At 44.8% G+C, this 20,492-nt stretch overlaps 1 protein-coding gene across 2 annotated transcripts in view; it reads right to left on the bottom strand.

The window, feature by feature from the left end:
- The window catches only part of TXNL4A (thioredoxin like 4A), an 87,289-nt gene that overhangs the window by 16,406 nt on the left and 50,391 nt on the right, over positions 1 to 20,492 (bottom strand). For both annotated transcript variants that reach the window (XM_086965194.1, XM_086965195.1), the window contains one exon: positions 19,597 to 19,700. In XM_086965194.1, the coding sequence (XP_086821320.1) occupies positions 19,597 to 19,700 (104 nt within the window). The remainder of the gene's footprint in view (positions 1 to 19,596; positions 19,701 to 20,492) is intronic.

The raw sequence follows: 20,492 nt of genomic DNA, 5'->3' as shown, positions 1-20,492 counted from the left end.
CCCTCTTCTCTACCAGTATCTTTGCTATCTTATCGACCCCTGCTCGCTCATTTTTGCTTAGTCTGTATGTTCTGGCAGGACCAACCCTTCGGGCCTCTGGGCCGCCCATCGTTGTCGTTTGCGTAGCATCTAATACAAGGAGTTCAGCCGGCACAGAGGCCATGGGGGCTGAAGCCGTGGTGCTACTCTCGCTTGTACCTGGGGGTAGTGGGTGCTGTGCTAAGGGTTGGGAAGGGGCATATGGAGGGGGCATGTGGATGATCGGAGGACCTAGCAGCAGATCATCGTTGGTTCGCTGTTTCGAGTGTAATTCAGGGTAGAGCGTGGAAGGTGTTCTAACCAGACACTGGCTTGACGTTTCTATTTCTAGTGTCTGTTTGGTATCCTCTCTTTCTTTTATCTCTTTCTCCAGTTTCTGGGCCGCTAGGTGGGCTGCTTTCCGCAGCTCTTTTCCCAACCTACTCTCAGTTCTCTTTTTGCGTTGTTCGGCTTCTTTTCGCCACATGCCGAAGCTGTCAAGCATAGTGGGCGTCGTCTTGTTTTTACCAAGGGCTGTTTCTAGTGCGTTTATTCTATCGTCTTCAAAGGATCCTATCAGTGGCCACTGACTTTCTCGATCCTTTTTCGTATATTTATGCCACAGCTGGCTATAGGCTATAGCGATTAATCCATGCTTCATGAACATGTCCTTATTAGGGGTGCCTTCCAGCGGAGCCGGATGGTTCATCTCTAATAAGCGGTCCGGGCTAAACAGGCTACTAACCAGTGGGGAGAAGACAGGCATGACGGATCACAATGGGATAATAGTCAGCACTACCTATCTTATCGCTGCGTGCAAAGACTAGACAGAATATTTCTATTCTACGTTGTTTGCACGTAGTGAATACCTCATGAACCAATCTTGAGCAATCAATGTTAGGTCAAAAATAAAAAATCAATATGGTCAATGGGGAGAATAAGTAGGCTCGCAAAGGTTCGCGTCACCTACCCTTTCACTATCTGCAAAGAGGGGACCTATTCTTCCCTGTTTGCGGACAGAGAATCTCCAGAAAACAATCTATAACAGTTAATCAATGGGGGAGGGGGGGGCAATTGTTCAATGGGGGAGAAAGATAGGTCCGACGGGTGAGTACCTATCCTTCGCTGTTTATAAAAGGGAGAGCCTGTTGTTTCTCCGTTTGCAGACAGCGAATCTCCAAATAAATTAACAAAAAGTAATACTAGTATTTTCTCATCAATTATCAATCTCTTTCAATTATCAATCACTTTCGCAATTCGTCGTGTTTACACGACCTTACCCGGACCGCATGGACAGTTTCTTGTCTTCCGAATCCAGCGCCCGATCGTCCTCTTCTCTTCGTACTTCTCGTGGCACTCCTGATGGTTCCCAGTCAGGACCGCAGATCACTCGAGAGAGGTCTGTTCGGAACCAGTGAAGTTCGGATGATCGGCTGTCAGACGAGGGTCTATCGGACAGGGTACCTTCCGATCGTTGCAGTCGTTCACTGTCGTCAGGACCTCTCCCACTGGATCCACGAGTCGCTGATGGGCCCCACGTTTGGGACGCCAATTGTTAAAAAGGGTTTCAAAGACAACCAGTAACCAAAGACCCTTTTATGTTGCCCGGCGGTATCGCCTCTATGACCCACCAATGTTAATCAATGAAGAAGCAGGCGCTGGAGACTGGAAGGCAGGAAACGAGGATTTTATTCTCTCCGGAGGAGAACACATCAATTCAGACAGCAAGTATCGTCACGAGGTGCTCTAACCACATCTCTGAGGCCTGGCCTCTTATACTAGGGTTTATGACCTTTATTGCACATAACACATTCTCGCAACACTTTGATATTTGAAAGAACATCCTCGGAATCTCCCCTTCAGGCCCGTTCCCACATACATTTACAGTTGGATTCCCCACCCCGGTCACAACAGGTGATGGTTGTCGCACAGCAGGGCATTCCGCCGATTCACGGAATGCATGGGGTTGATCGGATCTCATAGGGTGGGGGCTTTGATCGGCTCGAGGGTCTTTTGACGGGGAGGGGAAGCTTCCTACTGTACGGGGTAATAAACAGTATCCGCAGGGCCAGGTGGCGGCCTGGGAACAAGGAAGACAAACGGGGACACAGGGAAAGGGGGTTTGCATCAAAAGGATCTGAGGCCATGAAAGGAATGAGGGGAGGTGTCGCGCTGGGAACAGGATGGGATTCTGTGGTGAAGCTGCGCTGAAGAGGGGTTTATGACCCAAGGCATGAGAGAGCGGGGGTTGTCAGCGTGCGGGGGGGGGGGATGCTTGCGAGGTTAGGAGAGAGAGAGACGCGCTGGCTATCAGCGAGGGGCAGGGAGGCCATGGTGCTCAAAATGGCTGCCGCTTACGCGCACGAATGGGCTCGAAAAGGGGCAAGATGGCGCCGATAATGTTGACGTTTGCAGTCTAATCTTTAACATGTCCAGCCAATTTCTTTTTTTTTTTAATGGAAAAAGAAAAGTAACCTTTTCGCACAGCAAAACGAAATACTACAAAACACAATTAATGTGGGGTTGGAATTGGTTGCATCGAATAGTGAAGTACTATAACCTCTCTAGTGGCTCTCTCTTTGTCCCCTATGGTTAAGCTTCTACCTCTACAGTTCCCAACTTTATAAGGAGTATACAAAGATTAGGCAAATGCATTTATTCATTTATTTTAATGTTTTATAGAGCGCGAACTTTAACCATGAGGGTATCAGAGCGCTTTACACAGTTACACGGTAAACAAAGCAACAAAGCAAGATAACAAAGCAACAGACTCAAGTGCAGAAATATACAAACTTTGGAGAGGGGTAGAGTAGCGGAGGGGCATAGGATACAGTTATAGTGGGACCAGTAAAAGCAGAAACAGAAGCCCCACAATTACATATCAGGGCGAGTTGGTGAACTGCGGAAGAGGCAATAGTTATGGATTTGATAGACACACTGTGGTAGGTGCAAGCATGTCATTGGCCTAGGAATTTGCCCATGAGGAAGGTTTTGGTCTGCTTCTTGAAGCGTGATAGAGAGGGGATTTTTTTTCGGATGTCAGAGTTCCAAATTCTTGGTGCTGCTCCGGAGAATGCCCTATTGTAGGTTCTATTTTTCTTAAAGTGAGGAGGTTCAATAAGGTCTCTTCTCGTCAACCCTCTGCAAGTTTTTCAACTATGTGGATCACCGTCTTTATATTTCTCTGCCAGTGTCCAATTGCATTCCATTTACTTACTACGGGACTCTCTGAGAGCAACATGTCTTTTTGCTAGAACTAGGGCGAAGCCACACATCTCTAATTTATTGTTTATCTCTTTGGCTTAGGGCGTTGTCCCATCTGGTTGTGCTCCAGGGATTGGTGTGCTATGTTTTCCTCAGCTGCCACCAGATTCTTAAAATGTTCTTGCATGATTCCTCTGTTTTAGAGCATATCCATGACATATTCGTAACCTTTGCACTTGCAGTCTTGCATTAGAGCTAATTTTGGATCTATTATCTATTTAGGGTATTAATTGTTTTAAATTCTTCTGTTTATAGCAATGTCTATGCACTAATTTCCACAGCAGCACCCAGAATCTTAGGTTAGTAGTGGCAAAATGGAGATATTTTAATGTTTCGCTCCATTTTTGTCTGTAAGTGGATGTTGCAGGTCATTATTTCAGTAGCTCTTATTTTCAGGTGTATATGTGGATGTTCATTTGCTAATGCTCTACAGATCTTCCTTTGGTCAGTTATATTGACAGTAGTGGCTGCTATGGGAAGGGGGTAGAGGGACGGCCCGGGGGAGGGGGCGATTGTCGGGAGTGAATTAAAGGAAAAAGACCTACTTGGAACGGCCGACCGCCATCTTGCCTCATTTCTCGTTCTCTTGTTCTTCCTTCTTCCTGTCCCTGTCAGCAGCAGGAAGCACCCGGGCACAGAGGAGATGTGCAGAAAACTCAAAGCAGTCTCACTTCTTTCAGGAGTATTTCAGTTCAATGCCTTCATTAAAAAGGATCAATCGGTGCAACATACTTGCCGGCATCTGTCTCCGTATGCAGACTTAGACCTGCATTTACTTACTCTGCAGAGTTACAGTTCAGCTGTACACTGGGCACCAGACACGTTCGTACTCCTACCACACTGGCTCTTTCTTAATCAGATCAGGGTTTGAAAAGTAGGCTAACAGGGCATCGGTCTTATGCAGCGGTGGCGTTCCAAGCTGGTAGTGGACCTGTGATCGAACTAGCAACTGGTATCTCACGACTGATCCTGACTCCCACTTTAACAACGGTGAAGCTTTTGTCCTTTCCACCAGCAAAAGCAATATCTTCATCCCATCACGGAATGCTGGGTGAGAAAGGAATATTCACTCTGGTGTAATTGTGATACAGTTCACTTGGGAGCTCTGCAGAGAGACCGGGGGCTTTGAAGCACGGGTCAGTGGTAAATCACTCTTTGTTCATCAGCTTCCATTAGATGCTCTGCACACCTGGAACACACATGGCCTCTTTTCCTGGACAGTGTCTTTTTATGCATGGCTAGGCACACTCCTTCCCTCTCTCGGCAGGGAGGATGGCACACGGCTCTTTAGTCAGATGCTCAGCTCTTCAAAAATAGACGTCCCCTCAAGGTTTGGGTAAACACAAGCCATGGTTACACAGCATATCTTTGAGTACTCTGCATAGGATGTCCTTCCTCGGTCAAGAAAAACTTGTGACTGGAAAAAAGTGGGATGGTTTGGATAACACTTTTATACACATTTTCTATTTAGGGGATGTAGTTCAAGTTTCAGAAGCCAGTGGGGCATAGCTCTCTTTCACATGTCATTTCCAGGCTGCTATCCAGACACAACATTTGTGCAAAGGACTTTTACTAGAAGCACATACAAATGCGGCAGGCTCCAAGAAGGAGTACCCAAAACATGGGCACCAGTAAGTGTGAGTTCTCTGCACCAGACAATCATCAACCTTCCTGAACCAGTAGTCTGAGACAGATTAAGGGGGAAATTCCTCAACTTAAACAAATTGCAGTCCCAATCTTCACCCTTATCATTTACCAAACGTCAGACCCAATTCCACATATAAGGGATGTAGCCCTTTAACCCCTTGCATGCGGCCGCGATTCTGCGCCTGTGCGGCAAAATCGCGAGTGGGCGGGTTTATGGCGACCCCCAGCCGTCATCAACACATGAGCGCCGTCATCAGCATGCAAGGCGTTAAGTACCACCAAAGGCGGGGTTAACTAATAAATTGAGAAAGTCCCTTCCTTCAGCCAGTCAAATTCTTCTTCAATACCTGTGTACCCAGACTTTATTCTGGTGCTGGTTATCATTTATTTGCAATTATCATTATTTAACTATACCGCAACGCATCTGTGGTTATTTCATAGTAATCCTATTGGTCCACACCGCTGTGCATGGTAGTGAAAAAGTACCAATTCGCTCTGTAAAAAATATTGTTAAAAATAATTAGCCCCTCACTTTCCATAAACATTGGAAAAGTCAATAGAAGCCATTTCCTTTCTTCACTGCGGTTCACATTGATGCTGTAATCTATACTCCTCCACAGAGGGTGATGAACCAAAAAAATGTCCCTTTTCTACAGCTTTAAAATAAAGGTTACAAATTGGTCACTCCTGTGCAACAAAGTTCAGATTTCTTAAAACATGTTCCCCAATAGGTAATGGTGACTTCTATGTTTCAACCTCTGGGGGGCTGGCTTATGGAGGTTTTCCTCAACACTTCCACTTTGAGGAAAGAGAACCCAGTTATACAAACATTAGTAGTGTACAGTTTTCAAAATGTATGCAACTTCATGGAATGAGTAATGCAACATAACACTAACACAATTCGTTGATTCAATCTGAAAGAAAACGTAAGCTTATCAATTTAATGTCCTTATGTTTCAGACATAAAAAAAATTAATTGTTAATTTGAGTAAGTGGTTCTTCTCCCCTGGTCTAATTTTTGTACATAAGACATATTAGACGTTTGTCTATTTGAACTAAGTCAACCTTTACCTGCACTACTGAACCACAAAGGTATCAAGTCAGATCATATGATGGGACAGTCTACATACAAGACAATGATTTCCAAAATAACCATTTACTTAAATATACCAGCATACTATTTTGATTTCAATCACTTCAAATTTGAAATAAAAAACTGGTTGATAAGCTGAATTCACTTCGCATGTTGGTTACAAAAATCCTCAAATGTAATATATCCATGATAACTTTTAATACAGATGATTTGACTTTAGTTTCTCCAAGTATTTGTCTGCTACTCTAATTGTCTCCGCAATTGTGGGTTATTTTGATATATTGATGGTGGGGGAAGGCTTGAGTGGTGGTAGGCTCCACCACCGAACTACTTAGTGCAATGCATTCCCTTCAGACTACTGTGCTACAGAGCTGCTTTTTACCTCTCACCTAGGCAGCGCTTGTGCGGTCACTGTGAGAATGCTGCAAGCAGGATATGGGTTTAAAAAGCTTCGCCCATTTTCAAGAATAGACTTGTTACATGTGTTATTACTCAGAGCTTGTGAGCACTATTTCTTTCTTTTAGCTGGAGACCGGTGCTCATGGTTTACAGAGCTCTGTTGTAAACAGGGCTGTAAATCTTGCACTTATCTTGCCCCATTTTCTGTGCACTGAAAGATCAAGTTCTGTTTTTTATTTCCCCTTGTGCTTGATGCCATTGATGCTCCCCCTGTCCTTATGCCAAACTGATTAATACGTCTGTGAAGCCTCGATGAATGCAGTGGCTAATGTTTAAAATATATGCCTCTTCCCTCGCTCTTTCCTTCTCACCCGACCCATCCCAATCCAACCAGTTGGCCCTCACATCTGAAAGCTCAATTTCTGTAAACAGGGAACCACTAACACTGATTTATGTTCCTGCTAATACTGTTTATGAACATTTTCACCATTTTGGTATTTCTTCTTCTGCAGTTGAAGTACAATTCTTTAATGAAGTTCTGAATCAGATTTTCCTTTCAAGCCAATTGTTTTTACTAACGCCACTTAACGCAATGCAAATCCACTCTAAATTGTACTCCATACAACTGCACTTCACTCTACCCAACCCACTCCACTGTAAACAACACCACTTCAAGCTGTGACACTCAAGGCAAAGCCACTCTACGCAGCGCCACTCCACTCCACACAACTGCACACCACTTCATGCAATACAACTCCACCCGACACCACTCAACGCAACGCCATGCTATGCAACCCCACTCCAATCTATACAACGGCACTCCCCGCAACTTCACTCTATGGTGCACCACTTTAATCTACATAATGCCACTCCACACAACACCACTCAGTACAATATCACGCCATGCAACGGCACCCCGCTCTACGCAACCCCACTCTGCTTTACTCAAGGCCATTCTGCTTCGCTCCACTCTACTCGGCTTTACTACACTACACTCTACTCGGCTTTACTACACTACACTACACTCTACTCTACTCTACTCTGCTTTACTACACTACACTACACTCTACTTTACTACACTACACTACAATCTGCTTTACTACACTACACTCTGCTTTACTACACTACACTCTGCTTTACTACACTACACTCTGCTTTACTACACTACACCACATAATACAACTCAATACAACTCAACACAATTTCACAACACACCACAAATTTCTAATCCGCACCACACAATTCCATATTGTGCCACAAAATTCAACAGCACACCATATAACTAAACTCCACTACATACAACTCCACTACACAAAATACCATTCCCATAATCCCAGTACACTCAATAGCACATATTTACTATCCATATAATTCCACTGCACACCATGCCACATAATTCCACTACACAAATCCAATCTACACCACACAATTAGATGCCACCCAATTAGACAACTACCTAATCCGATCCAACACACCTAATTACACTACACACCACATTCATGCTTTCCATAACACACAGGTAAAAGACATTGCAAATTACAATGCCAATAGCGCCAACTCAAACAAATGAGACTGATTGTATTTTCAGTGCTTGTTAATTCTTTCACTCATTTAGCAAGACTCTGGTGGAATGGTCACTGGCTGCAGGTTGAAATATTCAAGGCTTGGTGTTGAACTATGAAGAACGGCTGTGCAACACCATCTGCTCTTTATGGTGCAACAGCATGTCCTGGGAGCTTTCTCAGGTATGGTGTCACCAAGGGGGTGCAGGCTCTTTTGGCTGCTTCACATTTCAATCAAACAAAGAACTGAAATAACTGATATTTGAAGAAAACTGATATTACTAATGTTGGAAGGTGGGTTATCAGTAGGAGCAGGTAGGTACCTACAACTAGTAATAACACCCCTATCACAAATAAGGGCAGGTCAAGTTTCAATAAATTAATTCTAGCTCACTCCTTCTTAGCTTGGCTGATGAGCAGCCAAGCTTAACTTAGGAGACAAGTGTTTAAAGCAATTAATATCACCAAAACAGTTAAGAAAAACACTGATTTGCATATGGCCATGTCTGAACTGGGGTGGCTTGGTGAGCAAAATAACGATGGATTAAACCCAGATCTGTGACTGGGGGTGAATGCTTTGCCATTGTGTAACATTCCGTCCATAATCTTGTGTGTTTTAATAAGAAAAACACAACACAATAAAAATCCCAAACCAAAATGTTCTGTATTTTTGGGAATTTGGTCTTTAAAATGACACTAAAGCAACAAAAGTCCAATATAAGTAACCAATGATATGAATTTTTGAAGATAAAATGAAAAAAATGTGCTTTCTAGCTCATAATAGTGTAAAGCTGCAACTGCGGCTAACTGGTTGTGCCGGGCAGGGACAAAGTCAAAGTTTCAGGCTGACAGAGATGGAGCGTGCGTTAGATAAATCGAGTGGTTTTGGCCGGTCAAGTTTATACCTTCGCACGTAATCATTTGTGGGGGATTTTTCCTCTCGACGTCAAAAGATCGGACTCCAGTTTGATGATGGTGGCCTGCTGCAAAGCAATGCCTCAGTGAGTACTGGGGGTCTTTGTCTTCTCAGTTGATGAAGAACTACTGAGCTTTCATCGGGGCAAACCTGCACGGTCAGGCTAAATCGTGGTTAGACGTCGCTGGCTTGACTCAACAACATCGATGTCGCTCACCTCAGAGTTTTTCCAAAATAAGTTGTCAGAAAGTTCCCAAACTTTCAGAACTTCTTCAGAAAGGTTCTTTGAGGGTTCACAACACCAGCCAAGGGTCCAGAAGGTATGATTTGCCTCCTGCGGTTTAGGGATTAACTTCCCACAATGCACCCGGTTAATTCCAGTAAAATCCAGGTATCGCTGGCTCGCCCGAAACTTTGAGGCCTACGGACGTGGAAGCCGGGACCCCGAGTTTGGAGGGTCCGTAGTGGAGTGCGACAACATCGGCCTCTGGGACCGGAAGTGATCGGTCGGATGCTGGTTCACCGCAGGGGAGTCTTGGCTGAGGTGTCCTGAGTCCACCTATCTTGGTCTAGGGTCACATTGCTGAGGAAGTAGCCAGGACCCTATCGGTGGTGGCAATGGCGTCAAGAGGAGACCCTGAGAAGCCCCAGTCGAAGTAGTCGAAGAATACACGTCAGATTCAGACCAACAAAATAGAGTATGCCCTCTCCAAGGGGTCCCAGGTTGATGCGAAGCGTACCCAGACTGGTGGTCGGGATGTTGATTCGGTCGTTGAGGACCCTACAATGAAAGGCTTAATGGCAGTGATCACCGGGGTCCACTCATCCTTGGGCAAGATGGACACAAAACTGAACTCGGTGTCGATCGAAGTGGGCCTCATAAGGGCTGACCTGACCAAAACGGCGGAAAAGGTTAAGGGCTTGGAAATGAAGACGACGAGCCTCATCGAGGATGTGTCGGAGCTCCAGAAGGAGGTGCGAGATCTTAAGGCGGCCCGGACTCAATTCGATCGGAAGCTCGATGAATATGAAGGACGGGCGCGCCGCAATAACGTCCGTATCCTGGGAGTACCGGAGGGGTTGACTCCGGACCTCTTTGTCGAGGAACTCGTCCTGCAACATCTAAAGCCTAAGGGCCTCAGTAACTTTTTTACGGTTGAGAGGGCCCATAGAGTCCCTGGTGGTCGCCCGAAGACGGGGGCACCTCCTCGCCCCATAAAAGCCCGGGTCTTGAACTTTCGGGACCGAGACGCTATCCTGCAAACGGCAAGATCCACGGGCCCGCTGGCTTATGAGAACGCTTCACTATCGTTTTTCCCGGACTTCACTCAGTTGGTGCAGAGGCAGCGGCAGAACTTCAATGCTGTACTGGATGGTGAACTAGACGGGTAGCCCTCCCGTGTGCTTTTGCCTTCCCGTAGATGGCTGGTGGATTTTACTGCCGCATCGGGCTTGGTGGATGGATGGCGCCTTCGGCACCCTAGTGATGTGAGCTATACACTCGCCTCCGCAGCGCATTACTCACTCTCTAGGATAGACTGTTTTGCTACCGGCATCTCAGGCGGCCCTTTTTCAGGAAGTGACTCATTTGGCACGGGGAGTGTCTGATCATTCACCGATATGGCTTTGATTGCGGATGGGACAGGGTGATGTGGGTAGGGTGGCACCGATTAATGCATAGCGCCTTTTCTGGAGAATGAAGGTTCGGTTACATCGAAGTGTTCCCTGTGGGAAACATATAAAACTGTTGCAAGGGGGGAGGTTCTCTCCCTAGTATCTGGGCAGAAGAAGAAGAGCAGGGCCGAAATAGATAGGGTGGAGGCGGAGCTATTGGGCTTGGAAGCGTCTGTCTCCTCGGGGAGTGACCCTGGGGCGAGGCACCGCCTCGGGCTGCTTCGGGACGAGTACAGGACCCTGACACGTGACAGAGCAAAGACGCAACATGCTACCACGCAGAGTAGAATCTATGAACATGGCAACAAGGCCGGGAAGTTAATAACCTGGCTGGAAAAGGGTGATTGGGGATCTGGGTTGGTGCCGGAACTGAGCATCGCGGGTGCGGCGGTTTCGTCGGACCCTCAGTTAATTGTTGACGAATTTGTCCGTTACTTTGAAGAGGTTTATACCTCGGCAGGGGACTACACAGAGGTAGATGCAGATATGATTCAGGATATTCCGATGCCGGTTCTGTCTGCCGAACACAGGGAATTTCTGGACTCCGCCCTTACGAATGATGAGGTGGCGATGGCTATCAGGGGGGTACACTCCGGCAAGGCTTCGGGCCCAAACGGTCTCCCCATTGAATTGTTTAAGCTTCACGCCTACCGTTTGGCCCCGCACCTGAAAGACATGTATCTTGAGAGCAGGGACTGTGGCGAGTTACCTTATGATCAACGCATAGCTAATATCGTGCTTATTTATAAGGATGGTAAGCCGCGTCTGGAGTGTTCATCGTACTGCCCTATCTCCCTGTTAAACGTAGAGCCTAAAGTGTTAGCCAAACTGCTCGCCGCCAGACTAGTGAAGGTCATCACCACGCTGGTGCATCCGGACCAGTCCGGTTTTATGCCGCGTCGGAACACCGCCCTCAATCTCAGACGGCTCTACGGGGTGGTGGCGGGTGCATCTAGCATCCATGAACCGGCGGTGGTGTTGTCCCTGGATGCCACAATGGCCTTTGATCGCGGGAAGTGGCCATACCTCTTTGCGGTTTTGGCGAAGTTGGGGTTTGGCCCCAAATTTATTGGCTGGGTTCGCCTTCTCTACTCAGCTCCCCTGTCTCGTGTGGTCGTTAATCATAGATCCCACGACTTTTCACTTGGGAGGGGCACTCGTCAGGGTTGCCCTCTCACCGCTCTTGTTCGGCCTCACGCTGGAGCCGCTTGCGGCCTGGGTGCGATGGGACCACTCGATTAGAGGACTGCGTTGAACATCAGAGTGGGAGGATAAGATCTCGCTTTATGCTGATGACATCCTGTTGTATCTGACCTCCCCTCACAGTTCTCTGGTGGTTTTTATGGATATCCTCGCTATCTTCGGGAGGCATTCGGCTTCGCTATTAACTGGGTGAAGTCGGTCCTCTTTGTGTTAAGTGGAGATCCACCTAGAGTGCCGGTGAACTGCCCGGTGAAGTTGGAACCGATCAGTTTTCGTTATCTGAGGATCCAGATTTCGAAGGACCCCAAGGTACGTTTTAGCCTGAATTTATTACCCCCATTGGCCAGACTACGAGGTGATGTCGCTAGCTGGAAAGGATTGCCGATCTCTTTGTTGGGCCGCGCGGTCCTTTTCAAGATGATGGCCCTCCCACGCTTTTTGTATGCTCTGCAGAATTCCTTTGACCCGGTGCCTCCGTCATATTTTAACGAGATTGAATCTTTGCAGCGCTGCCTGCTGTGGGAGGGGAGGCCGTGTATTGCATTGTCAAAATTGATGTTGCCCTGGTATGACGGGGGTATTGGTCTGCCTAATATCAGGAAATACTATTGGGCGCCCCAATTGGCTCCTATCAACCATGCCATTTATGGCTCACCGGTTGACCCGGGCTTTGCCATGGATCGTGGCCAGGTGCCCGGGGGAGAGTATACCAGAGTGTTGTATGCGAGGTGCGGTCGTTTCCCTTTGGTGGGTCCTCCATTGACGGCGACAAGGGTGTGTCACGAGGCCAATAGGGCCCTCAAATGGGGGGCGGGGGAAATAACGCTAGCCACGCCTTTGTGGAGTTCGGGGATATTGGGCACTCTTTGGAATTACTCAGGTGCGTGATGTGTGGGGTAAAGATAGGGTGTTGACGTTTGAGGAGTTACAGGCCAAGTACCAGCTGCATGATACGGAACTGTTTAGATACCTTCAGGTGAGTCACGCTCTACATGCTGTAATCCCCAGTGGAGTGACACCCCCAGTAGCCTCCCCGCTGGAAGACAGACTGTTGGATGGTTATCTACCCACCAATGCAATATCGCCGACTTATAGAAAACTCACTAATCATACTGAGGATCCCCTGGTGCGGCTCAGGGAACAATGGGTGGCAGATGGCTTGGTCCTGGATGAGGAAAATTGGAGGGAGGCGGTGTCATCCCCTAGGGTAGTGGCGGTCCCAATGAGACTCCGTTTGGTCCAACTACGGATTCTGCACCGCTCCTACACCACTGGTCCTGGATTGTTGAGAATTGGGTTGCCCGTATCTGGGGATTGCCGGTGAGGGTGTGGAATGCCTGGTACATTCCTTCATATCCTGTGGGAGTGTGAAAAGGTCAGTGATTTTTGGACCAGGATACATCTGAAGAGGAGTGAAGTTTGGGGAGTGCGGATCGAGTTGGAGGCGCGTCGCTGTCTGTTAAATGTTTGGGAGCCCTCCGATCTCTCGGGTCATGGCAAACTTTGGGTTACACTTGCTTGTGCGATAACCAAAACGCAATATTGCACAACTCTGGGGTGCTTCTCGAGCGCCTCGAGTTGGGAAGTGGATGGAGGACCTCGACTGGTGTATGTTCCGGGAGAGGTCTGTGTATGTGTCAAGGGGGCAACATTGCAAGTGGGGCAAGGTCTGGGGAGTTTGGAACGCTTACCGGGGTGACATCTGTACGCCACCTGATGTAGATCATGACAGTGTGGAACCGGAGGACACCTGAGTCCGCTCTCTATATTTTTATATTCTGTTTATTTGTCTCTGGTGGAGGTCTATGTTCTCATTGTATACATTTGCAGTCACTCAATGCGCTCTGGTCAGTTTTGAGTTGTGTAATGTATTATTATTGTTTAATAAAAAAGATGTTTAAAAAAAAAAAAAAAGAATGCACATCTCTGCAAAAATCAAAATGGAGAATATCTCTCCTAGGAGTTCAGGTCTGGCTAGCCCAACCCATGGACACAGCTAACATTTCCCTACACTCCCCTTACAGTCCCTTTCCTAGTCTAATTAGAGTGCAGGACGTGGGGGTGGGGCTGGCTCCTGTACTATCTGTGCTTCTCCCTTTGAAAACCAGTTTGGCTAGATAGCCCCTTTCCTGGCATTTGCAGACATCAGATCTCCTCCCACAAACCATATTTAAAGAATATGTTGCTAAAGTCTAATTGAGAAAGTCACTTATGACAACAGTGGAGTCACTAGGGATCCACGAATATGAAAATGAGGTGTCATCTGGTGAATCAATCTAATTTGTTACCAGATGCTTCTATTGTTTCATACCCAGGCCTCCTCACATCTAATTCAGGGAGCAGCTTGGCTCAGGCTGGTCAATCAACAAAGGCTGGTCAATCAACAAAGGTTGTTGAGGTAAATTCAGGAAAGCAAGTTCCAAAACTACTTTCCTTCAATAGTTATAATAAATCAGACCATGGCAACTTGTTTGATTTATCGTAACTATTATTTTGATTCTTTGAATTATGTTGCCACCTTACTCCTGTCAAAAGTAAGACTTTATTAAAGTTTAATAAAGCCTTCCCATGTTAGCGTATAGAGCTAACAGCACTACAACTGGGAAAAAACAAAATTGGCAGTTTTCCCGCACCAGGGTATATAAAACATTTTGCAATGTCCCTGCTTTTAATTACAAGGCCTACTCTGGGGGCACCTAGGGCAGACCTAAGGGGAGACGTATATGTAAAAAAAGAAAAAAAGGTAGTTGAAAACTTTGGAAGTTCTTTTAATTCTAAAGTCGAACATTGGATAGTTTTGTTTTAAAAGCAGCCTACAAAGCAGTGCTGGCTTTAAATTGACACTAGACACCTCAGCAGTGCACACTTAAGTGTGTTGAACCCACTGGTGTCACTAAACCTCACTACCCTATTATATACTAGGGGATCACAGTTGGGTTGCCTGAATAATTATAATTATTCCAAACAGCATATGTTTTTAAGGGCAAAGAACTGGGCCTGGTTAGAAGAGCCCAGGGCACTTTGATACAGGTGGTTATGGAGTCGGAGTCAAAAAATGGAAGTGATCCGAGCAAAAAACAGATGAGCTTCCTACAACTGAAAAAATGAAACTGCCCCAGATTATTTTTAATGTGATGTGACAGGAAAAAAGAAAAAGTGAAGAGTCAGATGTTGGGTACCAGGAGTAATGGAAACCTCCAAGCCATATTTAAAGAATACATTGCTAAAGTCTAATTGAGAAAGTCACTTATGACAACAGTGTAGTCACTAGGGATCCAAGAATATAACAATAAAGTGTCATTGGTGAATCAATCTAATTCTATTAACAGAACTGGAGGTCCAGCAAGTGTTAAGATAGTCTGAGAAAGTTAACTCAGTGAGAGCTACGTGGTTTATCTCCACACATGATCTTTCAATACAATACTAATATGTCCTCAAAGATACAGGGAAAATGTATAAATTTGTCAAAACAAAAAAACTCAATAAAAGAGAGGTAATATAGCACAAAGTTCTGTTCACATGTTGTAATTTGACAGCGATTGGATTAAGCATTAGCAGAAGACATCTTAGTTCTAGCCGTTATCTTGACATTTAGCGGACTCCACTTTGTATTTACGGCAGCCATCTTGTCTACTACATGCTGCCTTGTGTCAACCATGTGCTTTGTCCTATCTTCCTGTCCACAGCGCTTGAAATCTGCCCGGCAACAAGTTACATTTAGCATACCTCACTTTCGCGCATGTCAAGTAGGGTCCACATCTGTTAGTGATTAGTTCCAGATAGGAATTTGTTTGTCGACCCCCAAAACTGTTAGCTCCTCCCACTGATTGATTGTGCCTTTCGATATTGCCTTATATGTACATCAACTGTGCTCTTGTGTTTGTACCGCCTTCTTTTCGAGCCCTTGTGCGGGTATGAATAAAACATGCTTTCTTAGCTCGTGGTGCTACTTCTTGCAATACCGAAGGGTACTGTTTGTGTCATAATTTTTGAACCGTAGCACCACCTCATGAGGTGTAATAAATGTTACTTTTTCTATTCCAGTTTCCGTGCCAACTTCTTCCTATTGGTCTGAGGACTTTGTGCAGAGAAGGGAAAACCCCTTGCACTAGCTGGTCTGGCTGAGGCCTGCTATGACACACACAGTGGCAGGAAAAATGTGCACTGTCAGAAACTGGAAGTGAAATGAAAATAAAGGGGCAAACCTATGTATTTTGCCTTACCACACACAGCATGCAAAGATGTACTTCTTTGCTAAAACAGAAGAGGAAATGCCTTATTTAGGGATGTAGCTTAAAGTATTTGGGTTTTCTTGCATCACTAAAGCAGATGTGACGTAGATGGGTATGCCTAACCATGCTGTGACCTATTGTATTTTGATAATGGACTTTAAAAGCAATATATTTAAATGCAAAAAAGAGCAAGACACTATATAGGGCTCCTTTATTATTCCGATGGTTGGCACATTCCTCCTTCCCTTTTAAGATTGCTTTCAGTGCTCTAGTGTCTCATTACTGCAATAGAGGAACTGTCCGAGCACATCTTTTTATCTGGTACTTCATTTTTCACAAGTAGGGACTTTCTTCCTTCAATGCTGATTCCAGCCCTTGTTGTTGAGAGTTCAGGCTGGTACTTTTTGCAAGTACGAACTGCCATGGGAGGCCATCACCCTTCGCAATCTCATCTAGGGTTCTTATTTATAAGTGACCAGGCACAAGCGGTTTCTTGTAGCAGCACTAGTGCCACGGATAGGACTGAGGACCACCTAGACTATTTATTCCTCATTTTAGTCTGCATTTGTCCCAAGCACATGAAAAGCAAAAAATTGTTGAACCTCATAGCCCCCCCCAAAAAAACAACACCAACAAAAACTATTTCGGTCCTTCAAAATTAGCTATTTGTATGCTTTATCATCTAAAAACTAGTAAAAGGTTCTGAGCTAGGTAGCTGTCAAAATGTCTGGAAGAAAATAAACTCCTGGAAGTTAAGATCAATTCACAATATGGGGCAATGTTGATGTCCTCCTGTTGGACCTTTGAGCTATGCTTGGTTGATATACTCATTGAGAGCAGATGGAGATGCACCATTCTGGAATGGTTTGCTGGGTTATCGTTATGAAGGAGAGAAATGATTGTCGTACCACGTTTTTAGTTTGCTTTTCCTCAAGTTATGTGCACAGTACCACAAGATTCCACCAGTCTCCAATTTTAACATTTATCAGCCACAGTTGAGGCCTATAATTAGATCCGTAGCTCTATTAGAATTGCACCCAGTTTCTTATCTGATTGGATAAGTAAACAAACACAAATGTTGATAGTCTTTAAGACTGCCTAGCTCAGTGTAACTTTTTTAAAGGGAGGCATATGTAATTAAAGGGGAGGGATACATTCAAGCTTCAGCTATGGCAACTCTTTGTAATTAAAGATGCAGAATATACAATAGATTCAAAATGTTCACTTATGCACAGCTTGAGGAGCTGGGATCGCTGGGATTGCTGGCCATTATACAGGCTTCCCTGTCTAGAGAATGGTAATAAGAGTTTAAGAATATGTATAAACATCAAGTGCATTCCTTCCATGAAGAACAGTGGTGGATTTAAAGCATTATCTCTTGGTGTCTGCAATCTTGTCTAAAGAATTTTATGAGTTCTTGATCTGTGTGTTTGTGTTTTAGATGCAGCTTCTATGATGGATCCCTTTTTGGTAAAGGAATACTCTATGGAAGCAAAAGTATCTCTAGGGCAGCTGTCAGCGGGGGTTGGTGCAACCTGGTACAAGAGAGGAGAACTACAAGAGCTATCTTCGTGCATTAAAAATAAAAGGTTCACCTTTGGCCAACAATGAATGCTTTATTTATTTAAGTATTTATATAGCGCACTACTACCCGGGGGCGTCTAGGCGCTTGAAGAGTCAGCACACAGGGTGTATTCAATGTCATATTTCCAGTCCTTACATAGTGTTACAGAGTAAAGAGCCATGTCTTTAGTTCCTTTCTAAAAGACAGCAACTCAGAGCATTCCTCAAATAAAATGGTAGCTTATTCCACTATCTTGTAGTAATGCTGAAAAAACTTTTACCACCCTATCTCTGAAGATGGAACGTGGGCTCGGTCACTAACTTCAGTGAAGTCGAACGAAGTGTACATCCAGGGATATGCCATTTAAAGCGCTTTATCAGGTAGCTAAGACCTGAGTTTAGTAATGCTTTAAAGGCAATGCATAAGGCTTTAAACCTTATGCGCTTCTCCATCAGTAGCCAATGCAGAGTGTTGAGGGCATGTTTAGCTGATGAATATTTGGCTAATCCAAAGAGCAGTCTTGCGGCGGAGTTCTGAAGTACCTGTAGCTTTGCTATGACCGATTTGTTTGCTCAAACCAAAAGCCCATTACAGTAGGCAAGTCTTGATAACACCAAGGCTGACAACAGTTTTCTGTAGGCTTGTTGGAATAAATGGGAGCACTTTCCTCAGGATTTTCAAGGTGTAATAAATAGATGCCGAAGGCATTTTTATATGCTGGAAAAGGAGAGGGTGGAGTCCATAATGACACCAAGATTTTTTGCCTTGGTGACTGAACGGGGACTGTTACCAATTCTGATGGCCACCAACTTGAGGACCAAAATGTTGTATCCTGGCAGAAAAGTAAAACCTCTTTTTTATTGGAGTTTAACTTAAGGCAGTTTTCGGCCCTCCATTCGCTAACAGTTCTCTTGCACTCCTTAAATTTCAATGCAGTATCCTGTTTTTTGCTTGAAATTGATATAATAATCTATGTGTCGTCTGCTTATGATACTAGTTCAAAACCACGAGTTTTGATCATACGGGCCAGGGAAGCAACATAAATGTTGAAAAGGGTAGCGCTCAGAGATGAGCCCTGGGGCACCCCACATGGGAGCCTGATGCATTTTGATTTAAAACCTCCTAATTCAACAAATTGTTCCCTACCACGCAGAAATTACTAAAGGAGTGTAAGGGCCACACCATCAACTCCAGCCTTTGTTAATGTAGAATGTTTCAGTGTCCTATGTTGCAATCTTGAAGGATGTCTCGATGCCCAAGAAGTTCTCCACATCAAATTCTTCACCTTTTTTAATGACAAATGGGTCCCTTAAGTAAACCCTTTTATTCACGGAGAACACATACCCGTCCTTCACCCTTTATCTTGAGAAGGAATTATAAGGTTATTTTATTAAATGCCTCCGATCATCTTCTGCGGGGGCCCTGTGAAGGTGCCGTATGATCTGACACCTGCGTTTAATGTACAACGATATCAAGGAATACAATTTTTAGCTGCAATATCACACATTGTTTCCCTTAAATTTAAATCTGGGCACAAGATAGAAAAGGGGTCTGGGGATTGGAGTGTTAGCATTTGTAGGGAAGTAGATAAAATGGAGAATCCTTGTTTCATGTACAAAGATTTGGTGAGAAAATAAGTAGCATGGGGGGAAAAAACAGCACAGCGAGTCCACAAAGTAAATTTTACTTCATAAAGAGTGACTGTCAACGCCTTCCAAACGCAATGGTGTTTTTATCAAGTTTTATGACATCGTCATTTGCAAGTGCACATGTAACTACTGTTCAGCTCTGAACTGAGGGAGCAGGAGTCGTCTCAACTACAAGAAGTATATTTGCCTCTACGGAATAGCATGAGAAGACAGAAGCTAGATTTGTCGTACAGTGTGAAATGAGACTAGGTTGCAAATTCGAGAAAGCAGTTATTAAGAAGAACTTATTGCACACTTCCAGTTTGCGTGCAAAAAAGAAATATATATGCTTGTATTCAATGCCAATTAACATAAGAAAAGATCATTATTGATTACCTGAAAAAAAACATGACTGTGCATGGATCATACAACTCGTACATCTTATTGAAATCTGGCACTTCTGTAATGTCAACCAGATAAATAACAGCAAAATTCTTGACCTTAATGGAAAGAAAAAAGTTGTTAGTGACTTAAGTGAAAGTTATTTCCAGTGATATTGCTGTAAAAAGTATTGATAACAAAAGTAGCACAGAATGTATAACTCAGCACCTATGAGAGCCAAGATCGTTTAACCTGACAATATGAAACTACTAAAAACATTTTAAAAAGTTAATACACCTCTGAAATATCAGAAGCAAGTGGTGTTGAATTACTAAGAGAACGTAGATGTTGTTTATTGAATATTTGGTCGCCCACTGACATGAATCGGGGAATGCAGAAATGGGCAACATTGGGCCTAGCCCTTGCTAAACGGAACATTGCCAGGAACTGGGGCTCAGGTGTGGGACCCACATGCACATCATGGGGAAGAGATATGGACGCAGCTATGCTGGCAGAAAAGGCAGTATATGTTAATCGAGGATGCCCCAAAAAATGGACTAGGATATGGGGGAAATGGAACGAATACAGAGGGCAGCTGTGTGACCCACCACAAGAACTATCCGATCCAGAAAGTAGTCCATTAAGAAGATAACCCCGAAATGCTAATGATACGAGAGCCTGGAGGTGTTATTCCTGAAGGGAGGGATAGAGACCCTATATAGCTCTTGCCCGGTGTGATGGGGGGAGAACAAATGTCAATGATTCGAAGATATCACTCTTCTCAGAAGATCTAATCTCAGGAGTACCCATGGCCAGATAGGTTGGGAAACTTCCAGACTTGAATAGAAAAGTAAGGAAGTATGCCTGATGTATGAAACGGAAACATACATTGCAAAGAATATATGCATGTA

Source organism: Lissotriton vulgaris, chromosome 4_1 (genome assembly GCF_964263255.1).
Source record: "Lissotriton vulgaris chromosome 4_1, aLisVul1.2, whole genome shotgun sequence".
NCBI lineage: Eukaryota > Metazoa > Chordata > Amphibia > Caudata > Salamandridae > Lissotriton > Lissotriton vulgaris.
This window is presented reverse-complemented; position numbering and strand designations above follow the sequence as displayed.